Genomic DNA, 20,284 nt, shown 5'->3' on the forward strand with positions numbered 1-20,284 from the left:
AGCCTTAAAAATATTTAAAGATTCGGATTCCACTGCATTTTGAGGAAGAGAGTTTCATAGACTTAATAAAGGAAGATCTAAGAACATAAGAACTGGTAGCAGGAATAGGCTATATGACCCCTCAAGTCTGCTTTACATGTCAATAAAACCATAGCTGCACTTCTACAGCAACTCCATTTTCCCATCCTACACCCATATCGCCTAGTGTCCAAACATTTAGCAATCGCGATCTCAAATATACTCACTGATTGAACATACAGAGCTCTCAGAGGTAGAGAATTCCAAAGATTCACAATCCTCTCCATCATAAATCGCTGACCTTTTATCCTGAGACTATGGCCAGAATTTTACTGGCACGCCCGCCTGAGACGCGTAAGGCCAACGAAGAATGCCATTCTGCAAGCCTTCTACATGCCGGTAAAATCAGGGCCTTTGACTCTTTGTCAAAGAACAAAGAAGAAAAAAAAGTGCAGCACAGAAACAGGCCCTTCGTCACCCCCCGCCCCTCCTGCCCTCAAGCCCGTGCCAATCATGGTGCTCTAACTAAACTAAAAAAAAACCTTCTGCCCTTACTCGAACTGTATCCCTCTATTCCCTCCCTTATTATGTGCAGATGCCTCTTAAATGTTGCTAATGTGCCTGCTTCCACCACCTCCTCTGGCAACACATTCCAGGCACCCACTTCTCTCTGCATGAAAAATGTCCCCACACATCTCCCTTAAATGTTCCACCTCTCACCTTGAACCTGTGCTCCCTTGTAATTGACACTTCCACCCTGGGAACAAGTCTCTGATTATCCATCCTGTCTATGCCTCTCATAATTTTGTAGACCTCTGTCAGGTCTCCCCTCAGCCTCTGTCTTTCCAGTGAAAACAATCTTAGTTTATTCAGCCCCTCCTCATAGCTAACACCCTCATGAGCAGGCAACATCCTGATGAACCTTCTTTGCACTCTCTCCAAAACTTCCACGTCGTTCCAGTAGTGTGGTGACCAGAACTGCACGCAATACACCAAATGCGGCCTAACCAAGGTTTTATATAGCTGCAATATGATTTTCCAACACTTGTACTAAATGCCCTGGCCGATGAAGGCAAGCATGCCATATGTTTACTTAAATACCTTGGCCATCTGTATTACCACTTTTAGGGAACAGAGAGCCTACACACCCAGCCCTAGACTCTCTAGCCAGGGAAAACATCTACCCTATCAAGAACCTCACAGAATAATATGTAAATAGTTGCTGGGTAGTACAGAAATTGAGTAATGCTGAAAAGAGAGGCGAGATGTCAAAGCTTTTTGTCTTTGATTTCATTTTGATGAAACTGCTTATGGAAACATTGGTAGAGATTGCATCATCTCCACCAATCAGAGTCCTCTTGCCAACCAATTAACATCCTGTTCTCATAAAGTATGAAGTTGTTGCTTCCATCATGAGTAATGAATAGTGTTCACTAAATTGAATGAAGTGCTAGTAAATTGGTACTTTGCTTGGAAGGAGTGTTTGGAACCCAGGACAGTGAGAAAGGACAGGGTAAAATGGCAAGTGTTGCATCTCCAGTGTTTGCGTGGAAAGGGGAGTGGGTGTTGGGGATGATTGATGCATGGAACAGGAGGGAATGGCAAGGTGTGTTTTGTGGCAGTATCATGCTGGAAATGAAAGATGCAGCGAAGGATCATCCATTGAATGTGGAGGCTGGTGGAGTGGAAGATGAGGACAAAGGTTATAGCTCTCAGAGGAATGCGAAGGGTTGAAAGCTGAGTTTGTGAAATGGGATGGACACAGTTGAGTCGCTCTATTATCCACAGTGATGGAAAAGGAAGACATATTGGCAGTGCTGGTTGGAAAAGTGGCATTGTCAGAACCGGTGTGATATAGGTGGAAAAACTGGGAGAATGGAATAGATTCTTTGGAGGAAGCAAGTTGTGCAGAAGATTGGTCAAGTTAACTGTTGTCAGTGGACTTAAGGTGAGTATTGGCTTTCAGCCTATTCCCCGAAATGAAGATAGAAAATTCAAGTAAGGGAAAGGAAGTGTCAGAGATTATATAAAGCCAAGGGAAGAATGAGAATTGGAAGCAAGGTTGATTAAATTTTCCAGTTTCCGTAAAATCCCGCCCATAAGCGTTTCTACCACAACACCTTTCATTTGGAGTAAATTGGTGGAGACAAAGCATATTTCTTCAGTTTCAAAATTCTCCTCCCACTTGGACCCCTACATCTAACTTTTGTTTCCAATTTGAATGCTGAATGTGTTTTAAACCTACACATTTATAATCTTTGCCATTTCTACCAGGTCCAGTACCAGGAAGATGCCACCAATAAAGACATCTTCCCCTGTGGGGGGCACTGCCCACTAGGCATTAAGCCGTGCCAAGGGGTGGGGCCTAAGGGGAAGAGGCAGGGCCTTTAGAGAGGGGGCCAGGCCTGAAGGGGAGGCTGTGAATGTGAAGCTGCGCACCCTGCAATCGGGGATTGCCGGGGTGGCGAGCGACCGTGGTGAGATGGGGTGGCAATTGGCTGGGGGGGGGAGGTTGAACGGGGGCGGTGATTAACCAGGGGGGGGTGAATGGGGGCTGCGATTGGCCGGTGGGAGTGAACAGGGGCTGCAATCGGCTGGAGGGGTCCGCGATTGAGGGGTGGGAGGAATGTCAGATTCCCAGTGTACTGTGTACACTTTACACAGTGCACTAGAAGATCATGCGTAATGGCACCCTCTAGCAGTCAGCAGCCAGCTTCCCAGCATGAGTAGACTCTGTCCACTCCCCCTAGTGGCGTGAATCACACTTTGCCTCATATTTTTCTAAGTGGCATAAAATTTAATTTTTCTTTCACTGAGAAAATGGATGTGATTCTCTCTCATTTTCATGCTTTTTTTTGGTAAGATTGCACCCTAGATCTTTTCTGCTGAAAAGGGGCACAAATCTTAATAGCATGAGATTGACTGGATTTCAATATCATTAGGGAGTTCGGCACACACGTGGAGCAGCCTGTTATTGTACCTGGGTATATTGAATCATTGAAGATGGTGCAACAAGGAAAAACAGCTGGATAGAACTGAATATCAATAATAGAAGCTGGCTAACTTTCCATACATTTGATACCCCGTCTCCACTCATTTGCTGCTGAAACCATCATCCGTGCTTTTGTTGCCTCTAGGTTTGATCAATCCAGAGCACTCCCAGTTGATCTCTCACATTCTACCCTCCGTAATCTTGAGGTCATCCTGAACTCTGTTGTCGGTGTCTTAACTTGCAGTTGTTTCCTATCATCTCTGACCTTGGCTGACCTACATTAGCACAGTACAGAAACATCTCTTTCTTAGTTTTAAAACACTCTATGGCTATGTCTGTAATCTCCTCTAGCCCCATAACCCTCCAAGATAATTGCACTCCTCTGCTTCTGGCCTCTTATGCATTCTCAATTATAATTGCTCCAACTTTCAGGGTCATTACTTCAGTTGCTTGGGCCCCAAGCACTGGGATTCCCTCCGGACACCTCTCCACCTTCTTCAGTACACCCTGAAGACCTGGCTCTTTGAATGAGATTTTGTTTATCGAAGCTAATATCTCTTTATGAAGCTCAGTGTCATATTTTTTCTGTGAAGGGCCTTGTGATGTTTCATTACATTGTGGGTGCTAAATAAATATAAGTTGTTCTTATTATTGCTGTACATTGGTTAGAAAATTCTCCTTAGTGGGCCTGCATACCTCATCACTTAGTCCAGCCGATCCAAAATGTATCATGATCAATTGCAGGAAATATTTCCCAGTATTAACAAGGAAGAATAGATGCTCCTCTATTTGTTTCAATTTGCCACAAAATCCTGGGTCTCTTGTAGGTTTTAGAAAATAATAATTTAGATGGTGACCAAATGGTTCTGAAATTGTGCTCCTGTTAAGAGGTTGCCTATTTGTTCACATTTCTGCTCAAACTCATTTGCATATCGGCAAATTCTTCATGATCCAATGCATCAGGTAATATTTTAGAACATAGTTTTTTAAAATCTTTGCACGCTAAACTGTTCCTTGCTTTATTTAAGAGAAGGAACCTAGTGCAGTTTGATTAATACAGTTGAAAGCTGATGTTGTAATCAGATTAAAAGCAGAATACTGCAGATGCTGGAATCGGAAACAAAAACAGAAAATGCTGGAAGATCTCAGCAGGTCTGACTGATCGCCCCACAGATGCTGTCAGACCTGCTGAGATTTTCCAGCATTTTCTGTTTTGTTTTAATCAGATTGTTTTGAGCACCATCTTATGAGCCACCTCATTAACAGATACTGACTTACAAAAAATTATGATACGTTGGTGTACAGAAGTCAAAAAAGTTGTTTAAAGCTCTTAAAACATGCCGATTAGTGACTTTGCACCTAAAGACATTTTACTTCTACGAGCCTCCTGAAAAGCACACAAATAGACACAATTAGCAGAAACCCGCAATGATGAGATTCATTCAGCCTGGGGCTACAGCCTGTTTTATTGGCATGGCCAGTTTCCAGCCTAATGCTTTTTTAACCTAGAATCAAAGATTGCAGAAACTCAATTTGGACTGGACATAATTTGCACTTTTCCTCAAACTTTTGTGCTCATTTGGCCAATTTCAGGGCAAAAGCAGCATAGCTGAGTGGAACTCGGGGTTAGTATGTGAACTAACTATGAACACACACTAGCACAGTGGTTAACACTGCTGCCTCACAGTGTTAGGGACCTGAGTTCAATTCTGGCCTCGGGTCACTGTCTGTGTGGAGTTTCCACATTTTTCTCTGTGCTCACGTGTGTTTCCTTCTGGCGCTCAGGTTTCCTCCCACGCTCAAAAGATGTGTAGGTTAGGTTGACTGGCCATGATAACTTGCTCCTTAGTGTCAGGGGATTGGCAGGGTAAATACATAGGGTTACGGGGTAAGGGCCTGGACGGGATTGCTGTTAGTGTAGGCTTGATGGGCCAAATAGCCTCCTTTTGCACTGTAGGGATTTTATGACCCAATAAACTTATTCGAATGTGAGAGTCTTGCATATTTTCATAGCTTAAAATTGAGATATATTTTTGTATTGTAAATTCACTGTTTTGGAACTAAAAATGTGTGATGTTTTATGCCATGGATATCTAACAAATAATTTTATAAATCTTTCCCGGAATTCAAAGATTAATTAATTGGTTTCTTGGTTCAGTTGCTGAAAAGATGAAATATGCCCACAGACACCAAATGAGAGAAAGTGGCATTTTTTTTAATATCATGATGATGAAACTATATTATTTTTATTCATTAACTTACAATCATGTATTAAAAGTTTATTTATTTATTAGTCACAAGTAGGCTTACATTAACACTGTAATGAAATCACTGTGAAAATCCCCTAGCCATCACACTCCCTCACTTGTTCGGGAATAGAATGTATCCGTGATAGCTTCCTTGAGCAGTATGTAATGGAAGTTATGAGGGAGCAAGCCATCCTAGATCTGGTCCTGTGTAATGAGACAGGAATAATTAATGATCTTGCAGTTAGGGATCCTCTTGGAAGAAGAGATCACAGTATGGTTGAATTTAAAATACAGATGGAGCGTGAGAAGGTAAAATCCAATACCAGTGTCTTGTGCTTAAACAAAGGAGACTATAAAGGGATGAGGGAGGCGATGGCTAATATAGACTGGGAGCAAAACTTTATGGTGGGACAATTGAGGAACAGTGGAGGACTTTCAAAGCGATCTTTCACAGTGCTCAGCAAAAGTATATACCAGTGATAAGGAAGGACTATAGAAAAAGAGATAATCAGCCATGGATATCTAAGGAAATAAAGGAGGGTATCAAATTGAAAGAAAATGCATACAAAGTGGCAAAGATTAATGGAAACTAGAGGATTGGGAAATCTTCAAAGGTCAACAGAAAGCCATGAAAAAAACTATAAAGAAAAGTAAGATGGATTATGAGAGTAAACTAGCTCAGAATGTAAAAGCAGATAGCAAAAGTTTCTACAAATATATAAAACGAAAAAGAGTGGCTAAAGTAAACATTGGTCCTTTAGACGATGAGAAGGGGGATGTAATAACCGGAAATGAGAAAATGGCTGAGGCATTGAACAGATATTTTGTGTCGGTCTTCACAGTGGAAGACACAAATAACATGCCAAAAATTGATGACAGGAAGGCTATGGCAGGTGAGGACCTAGAAACTATCATTATCACAAAAGAAATAGTGTTGGGGAAGTTAATGGGGCTAAAGGTAGACAAGTCTCCTGGTCCTGATGGAATGAATCCCAGGGTACTAAAAGAGATGACGGGAGAAATAACAAATGCACTAGTGGTAATTTGCCAAAATTCACTGGACTCTGGGGTGCAGATTGGAAAACAGCAAATGTGATGCCACTGTTTAAAAAAGGAGGCAGACAAAAGGCGGATAACTATAGGCCGGTTAGCCTAGCTTCTGTAGTAGGGAAAATGCTTGAATCTATCATCAAGGAATAAATAGCGAGACATCTGGATATAAATTGTCCCATTGGTAATTTGCAGCATGGGTTCATGAAGGGAAGGTCATGTTTGACTAATTTGGTAGAATTCTTTGAGAACATTACGTGTGCAGTGGACAACGGGGAACCTGTGGATGTGGTGTAGCTGGATTTCCAGAAAGCATTTGACAAGGTGCTGCACCAAAGACTGCTACATAAGATAAAGGTGCACAGTGTTACGGGTAATGTATTAGCATGGATAGAAGATTGGTTAACTAACAGAAAGCAAAGAGTGGGGGTAAATGGGTGTTTTTCTGGTTGGCGATCAGTGACTAGTGGTGTGCCTCAGGGATCAGTGTTGGGACCACAATTGTTTATGATTTACATAGATGATTTGGAGTTGGAGACCAAGTGTAGTGTGTCAAAATTTGCAGATCACACTAAGATGAGTGGCAGAGCAAAGTGTGCAGAGAATGCAAAGTCTGCAAAGGGATATAGATAGTCTAAGTGAGTGGGTGAGGGTCTGGCAGATGGAGTACAATGTTGGTAAGTGTGAGTTCATCCATTTTGGTAGGAATAACAGCAAAATGGACTATTATTTAAATGGTAAAAAATTGCAGCATGCTGCTGTGCAGAGGGACCTGAGTGTCCTTGTGCAGGAATCTCAAGAAGTTGGTTGGCAGGTGCAGCAGGTAATTAAGAAGGTAAATGGAATTTTGTCCTTCATTGCTAGAGGGATGCAGTTTAAAAACAGCGAGGTTATGTTGCAGCTGTATAAGGTGCTGGTGAGGCCACACCTGGGGTCTGATTTTACCATTGCACCATGCCCGAAAACGGACGCACAAACGTCATAAAGTCGGGTGTGAGGCCATTAACGCAATCCGCGCCCGTGTCTGCGCAGACACCCATTTTACCGAGGCCCGAAAATGGTCGTGATCCAATTTGCGCTGAAACGGGGCGCAACGGCAATGTAAATGTATTTGTATGCATTTAAATTGAATTTTTGAACTGCCCGCCCAACTTTACCGGCATTTCCCCTTTACCATCGCGTTCACGCATCCAGATTCAGCGTGAAACAGACATGCTCGGCAAAGGTCTGTTTCCGGCGCTCCAGCTGCTGAAGAGGTAAGTTCAGAGCTTCCAACGGCTCTCTGACTCAGATCGGTGTTGGTGAGGGGAGGGAGGCAGGCCAGACCGTTCTCTGGTGAGGAGGGGTGTGGGAGAAGGGAGGCCCGATCATTTTCTGGTGGGGAGGGGGAGGCAGGTCAGGTTATCCCTGGTGGATGGGGCGGAGGGAGGAGGGAGGCCCGATCGTTGTCTGGTGGGGGGTGGGGGGAGCAGGGGAGGAGGGCAGATTGTTGTCTGGTGGGGGGAGGGAGGCAGGGCAGACCCGATCATTGTCTGGTGGGGGAGAAGGAGGAGGAGGCAGGTGAGATGTATCTCTGGTTGGGGGGGAGGAGGGAGGCCCGATCGTTGTCTGGTGGGGGGGGGGGGGGGGGGGGGGGGAGGAGGAGGGGGGGGGAGGGAGGAGGGGGGGAGGGAGGAGGGGGGCCCGATCGTTGTCTAGTGGTGGGGAGGGGAGGCTAGATGGATCTCTGGTGGGGGGGAAGGGGGGGGCAGAGGGTCGCGATCAGTCTGGGTAATGGGGGGGATGGGTGGATAAGGGGGGCAGTTATGTTGTGGGATTCAGCACTTAGAATGAAAATGGTAAAATCGGGCCCCTGGAGTACTGTGTACAGTTTTGGTCTCCGTACTTGAGGAAGGATATACTGGCACTGGAGGGGGTGCAGAGGAGATTCACTAGGTTGATTCCGGAGTTGAGAGGGTTGGCTTATGAGGAGAGACTGAGTAGACTGGGGCAGGGATAACCCGGATAATTATAGGCCAGTGAGCTTGAAGTCCGTGGTAGGGAAGTTGTTGGAGAGGATTCTTAGAGACAGGATGTATGTGCATTTAGAACGGAACAATCTCATTAGTGACAGACAGCATGGTTTTGTAAGAGGGAGGTCGTGCCTTACAAATTTGGTGGAGTTTTTTGAGGAAGTGACAAAAACGGTTGACAAAGGAAGGGCCGTGGATGTCGTCTATATGGATTTCAGTAAGGCATTTGACAAAGTCCCTCATGGCAGGTTGGTTAAGAAGGTTAAGGCTCATGGGATACAAGGAGAGGTGGCTAGATGGGTAGAAAACTGGCTTGGCCACAGGAGACAGAGGGTAGTGGTCGAAGGGTCTTTTTCTGGCTGGAGGTCTGTGACCAGTGGTGTTCCGCAGGGCTCTGTACTGGGACCTCTGCTATTTGTGATATATATAAATGATTTGGAAGAAGGTGTAACTGGTGTTATCAGCAAGTTTGCGGATGACACGAAGATGGCTGGACTTGCGGATAGCGATGAACATTGTCGGACAATACAGCAGGATATAGAAAGGCTGGAAAATTGGGCAGAGAAATGGCAGATTGAATTTAATTCAGATAAATGCGAAGTGATGCATTTTGGAAGAACTAATGTAGGGGGGGTTTATACAATAAATGGCAGAGCCATCAAGAGTATAGATACACAGAGGGACCTAGGTGTGCAAGTCCACAAATCCTTGAAGGTGGCCAGCACAGGTGGAGAAGGTGGTGAAGAAGGCATATGGTATGCTTGCCTTTATAGGACGGGGTATAGAGTATAAAAGCTGGGGTCTGATTTTGCAGCTGTATAGAATGCTGGTTAGGCCACATTTGGAGTACTGCGTCCAGTTCTGGTCACCGCACTACCAGAAGGACGTGGAGGCTTTAGAGAGAGTGCAGAGAAGGTTTACCAGGATGTTGCCTGGTATGCAGGGTCTTAGCTATGAGGAGAGATTGGGTAAACTAGGCTTGTTCTCCCTGGAAAGACGGAGAATGAGGGGAGACCTAATAGAGGTGTACAAAATTATGAAGGGTATAGATAGGGTGAACAGTGGGAAGCTTTTTCCCAGGTCGGAGGTGACGATCACGAGGGGTCACGGGCTCAAGCTGAGAGGGGCGAGGTAAAGCTCAGATATCAGAGGGATGTTTTTTCCACAGAGAGTGGTGGGGGCCTGGAATGCGCTGCCAAGTAGGGTGGTGGAGGCAGACACGCTGGCATAGTTTAAGACTTACCTGGATACTCACATGAGCAGCCTGGGAATGGAGGGATACATACGAATGGTCTAGTTGAACCAATGAGTGGCACAGGCTTGGAGGGCCGAAGGGTCTGTTTCCTGTGCTGTACTGTTCTTTGTTCTTTGTTCTATACCCATTGGCATTCAGAAGGATAAGGGGATATCTTATAGAAACATATAAGATTATAAAGGGAATAAATAAGATAGAAGCAGGGAAGTTGTTTCCACTGGCAGGTGAAACCCGAACTAGGGGACATAGCCTCAAAATAAGGGGAAGCAGATTTAGGACTGAGTTGAGGAGGAACTTCTTCACACAAAGGGTTGTGAATCTGTGGAATTCCCTGCCCAGTGAAGCAGTTGAGGCCACCTCATTGAATGTTTTTAAGGCAAGGATAGATAAAGTTTTGAATAGTAAAGGAATTAAGGGTTACGGTAAGCAGGCGGGTAAGTGGAGCTGAGTCCACAAAAATATCAGCCATGAATGGCGGAGCAGGCTCGAGGGGCCAGATGGCCTATTCCTGCTCCTAGTTCTTATGTTCTTACACCAGGACAACCTTTTTGACATGGCCAATGCATCTAAACAGCACATCTTTTGGACTGTGGGGGGAAACCGGTGCACCCGAGAAAACCCACGCAGACATGGGGAGAATGTGTGGACTCCACACAGACAGTGACGCAAGCTGGGAATAGAACCCTGGTCCCTGGTGCTGTGAGGCAACAGTGCTAACCACTGTGCCCCTATTAAGTTGCTATGATTCCAGAATTCAGTTTTAGAAAATGCTTCAGAGCAAATAAGTAATGGACATGCAATGGATCACGTCTGCTGATAATTGTCTTTGGTCAATCATTTAATACATTTTTGCAGGGCTTTGGAAGCTGGCGGAGAGATTACAATTGAAATCCCGACCAAAGGTTGTGAAGGGCAGGACAATAATATTAAAGCTTTGGAGCATGTTCAAATGGAGGCAACCATTGAATATACTCGGAGAGGAGATCTTCACATCACTCTCACATCTCCTGCAGGTAAGTCAGCCCTGAAAATCTTCCCTTTTAAGTACATAGCCAATTCCCCGTTGACAGTTTGGGGAGGTGGTGGCGTAATGGTATTGCCACCGGAATAATAATCCAGACACCAAGAGAAATGTTATGTAGACCTGGGTTCAAACCCCACCATGGTAGATGGTGAAATTTGAATTCAATAAAAATCTGGAATTAAAAGTCAAATGATGACCATGAAACCATTGTTGATTGTCCTAAAAATCCATTTGGTTCACTAATGTTCTTTAGGGAAGAAAATCTGTTGCCCTTACCTAGTCTAGCCTCTATGTGACTCCAGATCCACGGCAATGTGGTTGACTCTTAAATGTCCTCAGGGATGGGCAATAAATGCAGCCAGTGACGTCTGTATCCAATGAATAAAAATAAAAGTTCCTATTGAATCTGCATCTACCTTTCAGACAGTGCAGTCCAGATCATTGCAACTCACTGGGTAACTAATGTTTCCTCATCTGTTACAGTTTTGTGGCTGTCCAGTATCTGGTATGATACCTGGCCCCCGGCTCACACATCCTGACTCTTGTCAACAGTCTCTTCTGTGACAGATCATCAAACGCCCTCAGAAAATCCATGTAGACCACATTCAATGCATTGCCCTTGTCTACTCTTTCTCCTACTTCCTCAAATATTTCAATAAGATTGGTTAAAATGACCTTGCTTTTAGAAACCCAAGATGACTTTTTTATTACATTCTTTACCTTTGGATTTGCTGTCATCCAATCCTTCAGCAAAGGTTCTGATATACTTCCTACCGCTGGCATTAAACAAACTAGTCTGTAGTCTCTCGGGTATTTCAGTTTTCTTTTTTGAAGATAGGAATTACATTCACTGTCATCTGGTCCTCAGTCGTGGTTCTCTTTTCGACTGAATTTTAACAGAGGGATACTGGTGCATATACTATCTCATCTAGGGTTGCCAACCCTCCAGGATTGGCCTGGAATCTCCTGGAATTGAAGATCAATCTCCAAGACACTTCAGTGTACAATCCTGGAGAAAGGTCACAAGGACTTGAGAAATGATTTTTTTGTCATTTTCTTTCAGCTTTTCTCTTTACCAGATATAAAAATATTGAAAAAGTAGAAATAAGGCTGTTAGGCTGACAGCCAAGCATAATTCAATTGGTATTGAGTCTCATGCTTTTCAATTGATGTCGGAAGGCAGTACATCACAAAGATGGTTGTGTTGACAGACTAAATGGCTGGAGCATGGCAACAAGAAATGTGATGAAACCTCCAGCAACACATCAAATCTTTGGCAACCCTACTCTCATCCCAAGATTCTTTAAACATCTGTGGGTGCATTTCATCCAGATCCAGGGCTTTGCCTGCCTTCAATTTGGCTAGTTTGAGCAGTATTTCCTTTCTTTCTCGCTTAATTGTACTTAACTTAATTCTTCAGGACTTCTCCTCATTGTTCACCTCTTCGTTGAAAGCTGAGGAAAAGTATCTATCCAGTATAGAAGCGAAATACTGCAGATGCTGGAAATTTGACGAAAGGTCATTACCTTTCCAATGTCCCCCCAGTCAAGTCCTGGTCAGGATGGCCGTTCCAACTGGATGTCAATTGAGCCCTTAAGTGAGAGGCCAATTAACCACTTAAGGGCCTCGGCCCATGTTTGCTGGTCTTCTACCAACGTGCCATGTGGGCAAACTGCCATGTATACCCTGGCTCTCCTATCAGCAGCCAGGATGGTGATGATGGTGATGAGTGTGCCTCCAGCTTGGGCACCTAGCACCCATCAGAGGGCCCTGTTGGATGCAAGGACCGCCCATGTGAAAAGACACGCCCCATCCTTTAAGTTGACCTCCCTTCCTCCTTGTTGATGGCTGCCCAACTGAGGTGGACTGCAGTACCAGCTGTGACCACTTACTCCAGTGGCATTACAGGTGCTCTCAGAGGCAGAACATGAGCCCAGCAGGACCCAGAAAGCCTGACACTGAGCAGCTAGATGACTGATTGGCTTTTGACCATGCCAGAACATCAGGGAATGGCTGTGGCCACCAGCTGTCCAGCCAGTGGTTGAGCCTACCACTGTGACCATTAAATCCAGTTTATCAACTCTGCTTCTCCTTCCAGAGATACTACCTGGCTTGCTGAGTACTTAGAGCATTTTCTGTTCTAATATCAGTTCAGCATCCCTGCCATTTCGGCATCATCTTCTGTTCATTCCTTATTGCCTTATTCCTATAACAGAAAGCTGAATATTCACCTTGGGTTCAGAAAACAGGTGCTGGGATTGTTATAGATCTGGGGTGGAGGAGGTGGGGGAAGCAGTCACTGGCTGGTATGGGTGGGGGGGGGGTGGGGGGTGTGGGGGGGGGGGGCAATCAGAGGCCTTCTAGCTTCAGAGAAGCACCTGAGTATATTTAAAAGTAAGCAACTGAGTCAGTGCTTCAACAAGAAAGTGCTCTCTCAGCCACTTCTTAGCTGTAGCCCCATTCAGGCTGGTCAAGAAGACATGTAGGCCTGCCTGGAGCATAGGCACCTTGGTCTGTTATGGCCACCCTCCTCTAGGCTGTTAAATTGTTCCTCATCATGTTGGAAAGCTGGAAAATGGAGTCGGCCTCCATTACTGAACAAGGCTCTTAATGAGCCTAATTGTCTCTCTCTCTCGGGGCAGTGGGGAGAGTCAGGTGGCCTTGCCAAGTGCTGAATTCACACTGATCAAAATGGCTATGCCAGGGAAATGGATCAGGAAACTTGACACTGGCTGACCTCAGGACCCATCCACCTCCATTCCCACTCGATGGGGGCCAAAACCTACCCAGTGAGTCTCTAAATCCATTCTGTTTGTTTTGTTGAATGCAGGAACCAATACTGTGCTCTTGGCAGAACGCGAACGGGACTCCTCACCCAATGGTTTTAAGAACTGGGCCTTTATGTCGGTGCATACCTGGGGAGAGGATCCAGTGGGCACATGGTTGCTGAGAATTACTGATGTGGTGAGCATGGTCAATTGCTGCTATGATGAGTTTTTGTTAGAACACTGAACAGCTCTGTGGACTTTGATAACAGTATAGTGAGCTCAAAGAGAATAGAGGTGAAGAAATATTTTAAAACGCATAAGTACTGGACCCATCATTGAAGGTACAACATTCGGTCTCAGTGGTGTTACGTCCATTAGTTGATTAATCAATAAGAGATAGGTAATATAGACAATTTTAGATCTTTTATGCGTTGATATTTTAACTGGGGAATGTATATTGGAAATTTCCCTGTAATCTATTGTAACTTATTTTTGATAACCCTATAGGAATAGTGTTACTACTTGGGATATAGTATCCTTCCATGAATTTTCTATTAAGAAATTATTAAATTAAATATATCATACTAAATAACAGATATCAAAGAAGCAATCCAAAATTTTGCGATTTCACAATGTGAAAAAGTGTATATCAGAAATAAAGTGAAACACGTTGCACATGATTTTTTGAATGGTCAGAGAATTGTGTGTGTGCAGAGGTACCTGGATTTTCAGCATGTAGTCCCAGTGGGTGAGGTTCCCAATTAGGGAAAAATTACATATTAAAGACCAAACATGTCACCCAAATGTAAGACATCATGTAATATCTAAAAATGGCTACGTGACTTCAGACTAAGTGATTAAGTCTGAGGTCAAAGAACAAAGAACAAAGAACAGTACAGCACAGGAAACAGGCCCTTCGGCCCTCCAAGCCTGTGCCGCTCCTTGGTCCAACTAGACCAATCGTTTGTATCCCTCCAGTCCCAGGCTGCTCATGTGACTATCCAGGTAAGTCTTAAACGATGTCAGCATGCCTGCCTCCACCACCCTACTTGGCAGCGCATTCCAGGCCCCCACCACCCTCTGTGTAAAAAACGTCCCTCTGATGTCTGAGTTATACTTCGCCCCTCTCAGCTTGAGCCCATGACCCCTCGTGATCGTCACCTCCGACCTGGGAAGAAGCTTCCCACTGTTCACCCTATCTATACCCTTCATAATCTTGTATACCTCTATTAGATCTCCCCTCATTCTCCGTCTTTCCAAGGAGAACAACCCCAGTCTACCCAATCTCTCCTCATAGCTAAGACCCTCCATACCAGGCAACATCCTGGTAAACCTTCTCTGCACTCTCTCCAATGCCTCCACGTCCTTCTGGTAGTGCGGCGACCAGAACTGGACGCAGTACTCCAAATGTGGCCTAACCAGTGTTCTATACAGCTGCATCATCAGACTCCAACTTTTATACTCTATACCCCGTCCTATAAAGGCAAGCATACCATATGCCTTCTTCACCACCTTCTCCACCTGTGTTGCCACCTTCAAGGATTTGTGAACTTGCATGCCTAGGTCCCTCTGTGTTTCTATACTCCTGATGACTCTGCCATTTATTGTATAACTCCTCCCTACATTATTTCTTCCAAAATGCATCACTTCGCATTTATCCGGATTAAATTCCATCTGCCACCTCTCCGCCCAATTTTCCAGCCTATCTATATCCTGCTGTGTTGCCCGACAATGCTCTTCGCTATCCGCAATTCCAGCCATCTTCGTGTCATCCGCAAACTTGCTGATTACACCAGTTACACCTTCTTCCAAATCATTTATATATATAGGTCACATACCAATCGACTCAAGAACATCTTCTTTCCTGCTGCCATCAGACTTTTTGAATGGACCTACCTCGCACTAAGTTGATCTTTCTCTACACCCTAGCTATGACTGTAACACTACATTCTGCACTCTCTCCTTTCCTTCCCTATGAACGGTATGTTTTGTCTGTACAGAGTGCAAGAAACAAGACTTTTCACTGTATACTAATACATGTGACAGGAATAAATCAAATCAAAAAGAAAATTTGTTAACAAAAGTTGTGACATTATCTCTCACATTATCTTATTATGTTCCCTCACACCAAACCCATACCATTTATTCCTTTATTTAATCATTTTTGGGATGTGAGCAACAGTGGACAGGCCAGCACTAATTGCCCACCCCTTGCTCAATTTTCTTGGGGTTCTCGCAAATCTTTGTTCGAAGCAAATGAGTGAAAGAACACTCACGGAAATTCATTCCCAATGAAATGAGTGTACTGCACTTTATTGGCAATGTCAAATGGTAGCTTCATCAGTTATTCATAAAATAACAGAATATTCATGAAACCTCAATTTCTCTTTGCCATTCTTGTTTATTTAACATTTTCTTGAGTGCGATGGCAGGGTGGTTGGTGAGGGAGGTGGGTAGGGACATGGCCAGGAAACAGTATTCAATTTTAAGTGAAATTTCACATCTCTTATTTAAATATGATACTGATCTGAACGATGATAAGAACTTGTTTGATTGAACAGGACCTTTATCCTTCAATCTACAGGCCTATCAATGATAATCTAATATTGGTTATCGAACTTTACATTTCAGGGATTGATGGATGTGTGAGTATTTTTTATTAAAATGAAATGTTTCTTTAAAAAAAATCTCCATATTTATCTCCCAAGTCTGGAAGAATGGAAAACAGAGGGGAAATCATTGACTGGAAACTGATTTTACATGGTACCTCCACCAAACCTGAGCACATGCAGAAGCCTAGGGTGTACACTCCTTACAATGCTGTTCAGAATGACAGGAGAGGCGTGGAAACAATGGAGGAATTCATTGAGGTAAATAGCTCTTACTGAGGATTGAGAGGAGCCTGTTTACTACAGTACTTTTTAACCATGTTGGATTAAACATATTTGCAGGGAAGGTTCTGAAAGGTAAAGGTGATGCATCAAAGTCATGACGGATGTGAAAATTTAACTACTGAAATACGATGATAAAAGAATGTGTGTGTGGGAGGTGAGAGAACTGGAATAGCCCTTTCAAAGAGCTATCATAGGCATGATGCACCGAATGGTGTATGTCCGTGATTCTATTAAATATTTTAGTGTCACTTGATGAAAAATGAGTATTCAAACTACCAGAATTTCCGACAGGGAGTTCATTTCCTCTTCAAACTAAAAATATCAAACGACCCACCTGTACCACCTTCCGAGGCAGAATTTCAAGGTCACAAAACCCTCTGAAAGAGAAGAAGTCGCCTCATCTCTGTCCTAAAAGGACAACCTCTGATTTTAAAATGGTGCTCCCTGGATCTGGACTCACTCACAAGAGGAAACATTCTTTCCACGTCCACCTTGTCAATACTGTTCAGGATCTTATATACTTCAATCAAGTCACCCCTCACTCTTCTAAACTCCAGTAGAAACAAGCCCAATCTGTCTAACCTATCCTCATAAGACAACCTGCTCATTCCAGGTATCAATCTAGTAAAGATCCTCTGAACCATCTCCAATGCATTTAGTCACAGTAGCCAGGCCCAGGAACAGCAAAAGCGCGTGGAGTCCCATTGAATAGAAGTAACCACTGAAATTCTAATATTACATTAGATCTAACCATTTTTAACCATCAGTGTTAAAGTCATAATGATACAGTGAAGTCCTAGCAATCTAAGGATTAAAAACATACTGGCCTGAAGTACCTTTGCCACATATATCACTGCAATTGTAAACTAATTAAACACAGAATATAGGCGCTAGAGTTAAAGTTTTCCTTATGTCATGCACCTGAACATTGTATTTATACCACAGCTATAAGAAGGAATCTTCTGCCCTCACTGCTGGTGAGCTTAGAGGTGGGAAGGGCATGTAATTAGGTGGAATATTGGCATACCGGAACCCTGCTGTTCGCCTCCACCAGAATTTAGTTATGGGCGGGAAGGCCCATGGTTGATCCTCCCCCCACACCATCTGTTGCAGCCCTTAAGTGGCCAATTCATTTGAGGGCCTCATCCCACTACCACTGGTGTTAACCCAGTGGCAAATGGGGAGGCAGTGGCATAGTGGTATTGTCGTTGGACTAGTAATCCAAAGACCCAGGGTAATGCTCAGGGATCCGAGTTCGAATCTCACCACAGCAGGTGGTGAAATTTGAATTTGATAAAACTCTGGATTATTAAAGTCCATGAAGCCATTGTCTATTGTCATAAAAACCCATCTGGTTCACTAATGACCTTTAGGTAAGGAAATCTGCCGTCCTTACCTGGTCTGGCCTACACATGACTCCAGACCCACAGCAATGTGGCTGACTCTTAAATGCCCTAAAGGATTGACAATAATTACTGGCCCAGCCAGTGATCCCCACATCCCATGAACGAATTTTTAAAAAAACTAACATGATGAGGCCAACTTGTCACCTCTGGGTCAGGAGGGCTTTTGATCAAAGACACTCTCCAGGCAAGAGACCCCCGATGATTTAATAAGATTCTGCCCATATGATGTAAATACAGCTGATAATTAATCATAGAATCAATTAATCCCACCCAGGTTCTATCCCCATAACCCCGTACATTAACCCTGCTAATGCCCCTGACACTAAGGGGCAATTTATTATGGCCAATCCACCTAACCCGCACATCGTTGGACTGTGGGAGGAAACCGGAGCACCCAGAGGAAACACATGCAGACACGGGGAGAACATGCAAACTCCACACAGACAGTCACCCGAGGCTGGAATTGAACCCTGGTGCTGTGAGACAGCAGTGCTAACCACTGTGCTACTGTGCCGCCCATTAAAGGGAAATGTCAGTAGCAGAATCATTTGACCCTGATTCATTCACTAAGAATTAATGATAGTTGCCCATCCAATCAGAATCTTAATGCTATTTAGCTATTAATTTAAACTCTTTTCAAGCATTCCAGTTTAATGTGACAAACCAAGGACAGGAGTCAATTCAAATTCTCTTAACAATCTCTCCTTTATTTAACACTTTAGGTACCAAACTCAAATTTACAACAGTTGCAACACTTCATCTCTTTTACTAAACTTTAAATCTTAACTGAACTAAACTCTTTAACTGGAAACAGATACTCTCGTTCTTTAGCTGAAAACGTATATTCTAATTCTTGAACTGAAAACAGATATTCTAATTCTTTAATGGAAAACATATATTACCCAGTTTATAATGAAATGGCCAGGTCCGTTCCTGACATAGAATCTGTCTTCATGGTCTTTCTCTGAAGATGTTTTTCAGGGCACTCTTGCGACGGTTGATCTCTGAGTTAATGCTGGAGACAAAGTGTCTTTATCCTCAACTGTCCTAACTTTCCAGAAAGTTCAGTGACATTCAGCCAATGGTGTAACCAGAAACTGATCACATTGCCCGATCAGGCCAATGGAGTTACTCACAAAAAACTCCATAATGCTTAGTTCAAATGTCATGTTGGCCACACTGCCTTAACCCATATATGAACATGGCAGGAAAACTTGGCACCAAAGAGTCAGTGTTATCCAAACATTCTCCCATACGTGATCAATACAGGAAGTGTCAGGCCACAGTTCACAAACCAGACCACAGAAACAACAACTTTATGACTTACATCTGTTTTTAATTATAAGTTGACCAAAAATACCAGCATGCTTAACTCTTAGTTACAATTGCTCTTTCAAGCCAACATTGCCATTATTGTTGTTAAAATCATTGTTGTAGTCATTCTTTCTCCGTCCACAATAATCATGTAGCAATTTATAACTACTGTGTTCTGACTGAATACAATAGATTTACACTAGATTTTTTAAACAATCCTTCAGAATTATTTTATGAATTTGCTTCAGTTTGTGACACTTAACTCCGGCTGGATTTCATATAAATAATTTTCGTATGCATAGCCCATGACTTTCCATCTTTGGACTGTGGAGCAAGAGTAAAATTAATCTTGAATGAACAGTAATTGCTTGTTTTATCTCAGTTGAGCTGAATTAGTAGAAGCCCCTGAGAATCAAATGTGTGCTCAAGATATATAGCAGGACTTGAAGGTATTATTTAAGTTGGCACTCTCATGCAATATTAAGGGGTGCTAAATGGAAGCTGTACTCACCAGAAAAGGGGGATGTTAAACATCCAGTGAAACTATTTGAAGAATATACTCCTGTAAGTTTCTGTGTACTAAATAAATGATTCTGCCTATTGTTATACAAGTTGATCAAAGGAAGCGAGAGGAATTATTTTACATTGTTCATGTTGCTGTTACAGGGTGACATTTTCAGGAATGTTGTGCCAACAAGGCCATACACAAAAGTGAACACCAGCAAAGAAGGTGTGAACGTGGACAACACACAAGAAAGAGTAGCCTTGCATCCTGCTCAAAAAACACTTGACCAACAAAATCAAGATAACAACGCTCCCAACTTATTCCATAACAGTAGATCCCATGAGGATATGAAAGTACCTATTCAGAACTTCTATCAAGCCGCTGGAAAATTAAACAAACAGTCTGAGTTGAAAGACTTGGAGGACATCGAATTCAGTGAATACAGTGACCAGCTTTATGACACCAAACCTTATAAACATAGAGATGATCGATTGCTGCAAGCTTTATTAGAGATATTGGCAGAGAGCCAATAATTTTTAGGATGTGGGCAAGTTTATGTTAAATAGAGTATTGAGTTGTTTTGTCTATGTATTTCCGTGATTCTGTGTAAAGGAGTACCGTAAATGAATTTGACAAGAAATAATCTCAACAAAACATTTAAACTATATTTTCATTATTTATTTATAGTTGGTCTATAATTTTCGCAATATCTGTCAAGTACCATGTGATTATGTATGGTAGATTTTGCTTCATGATTCTAAAATGCAGGCTGTGGACCTGAACATAAATACTGAGAC

At 43.3% G+C, this 20,284-nt stretch overlaps 1 protein-coding gene across 1 annotated transcript in view; it reads left to right on the forward strand.

Moving 5' to 3' along the window:
* The window catches only part of pcsk1 (proprotein convertase subtilisin/kexin type 1), a 56,645-nt gene extending 36,625 nt beyond the window's left edge, over positions 1–20,020 (forward strand). The window contains exons 11-14 of the mRNA XM_078215417.1: positions 10,432–10,589; positions 13,431–13,564; positions 16,077–16,238; positions 19,649–20,020. Coding sequence (XP_078071543.1) covers positions 10,432–10,589; positions 13,431–13,564; positions 16,077–16,238; positions 19,649–20,020 — 826 coding nt within the window. The remainder of the gene's footprint in view (positions 1–10,431; positions 10,590–13,430; positions 13,565–16,076; positions 16,239–19,648) is intronic.
* The last annotated feature ends 264 nt before the right edge of the window (positions 20,021–20,284 follow it).

The sequence above is a fragment of the Mustelus asterias genome, chromosome 6, assembly GCF_964213995.1.
Source record: "Mustelus asterias chromosome 6, sMusAst1.hap1.1, whole genome shotgun sequence".
NCBI classification, from domain to species: domain Eukaryota; kingdom Metazoa; phylum Chordata; class Chondrichthyes; order Carcharhiniformes; family Triakidae; genus Mustelus; species Mustelus asterias.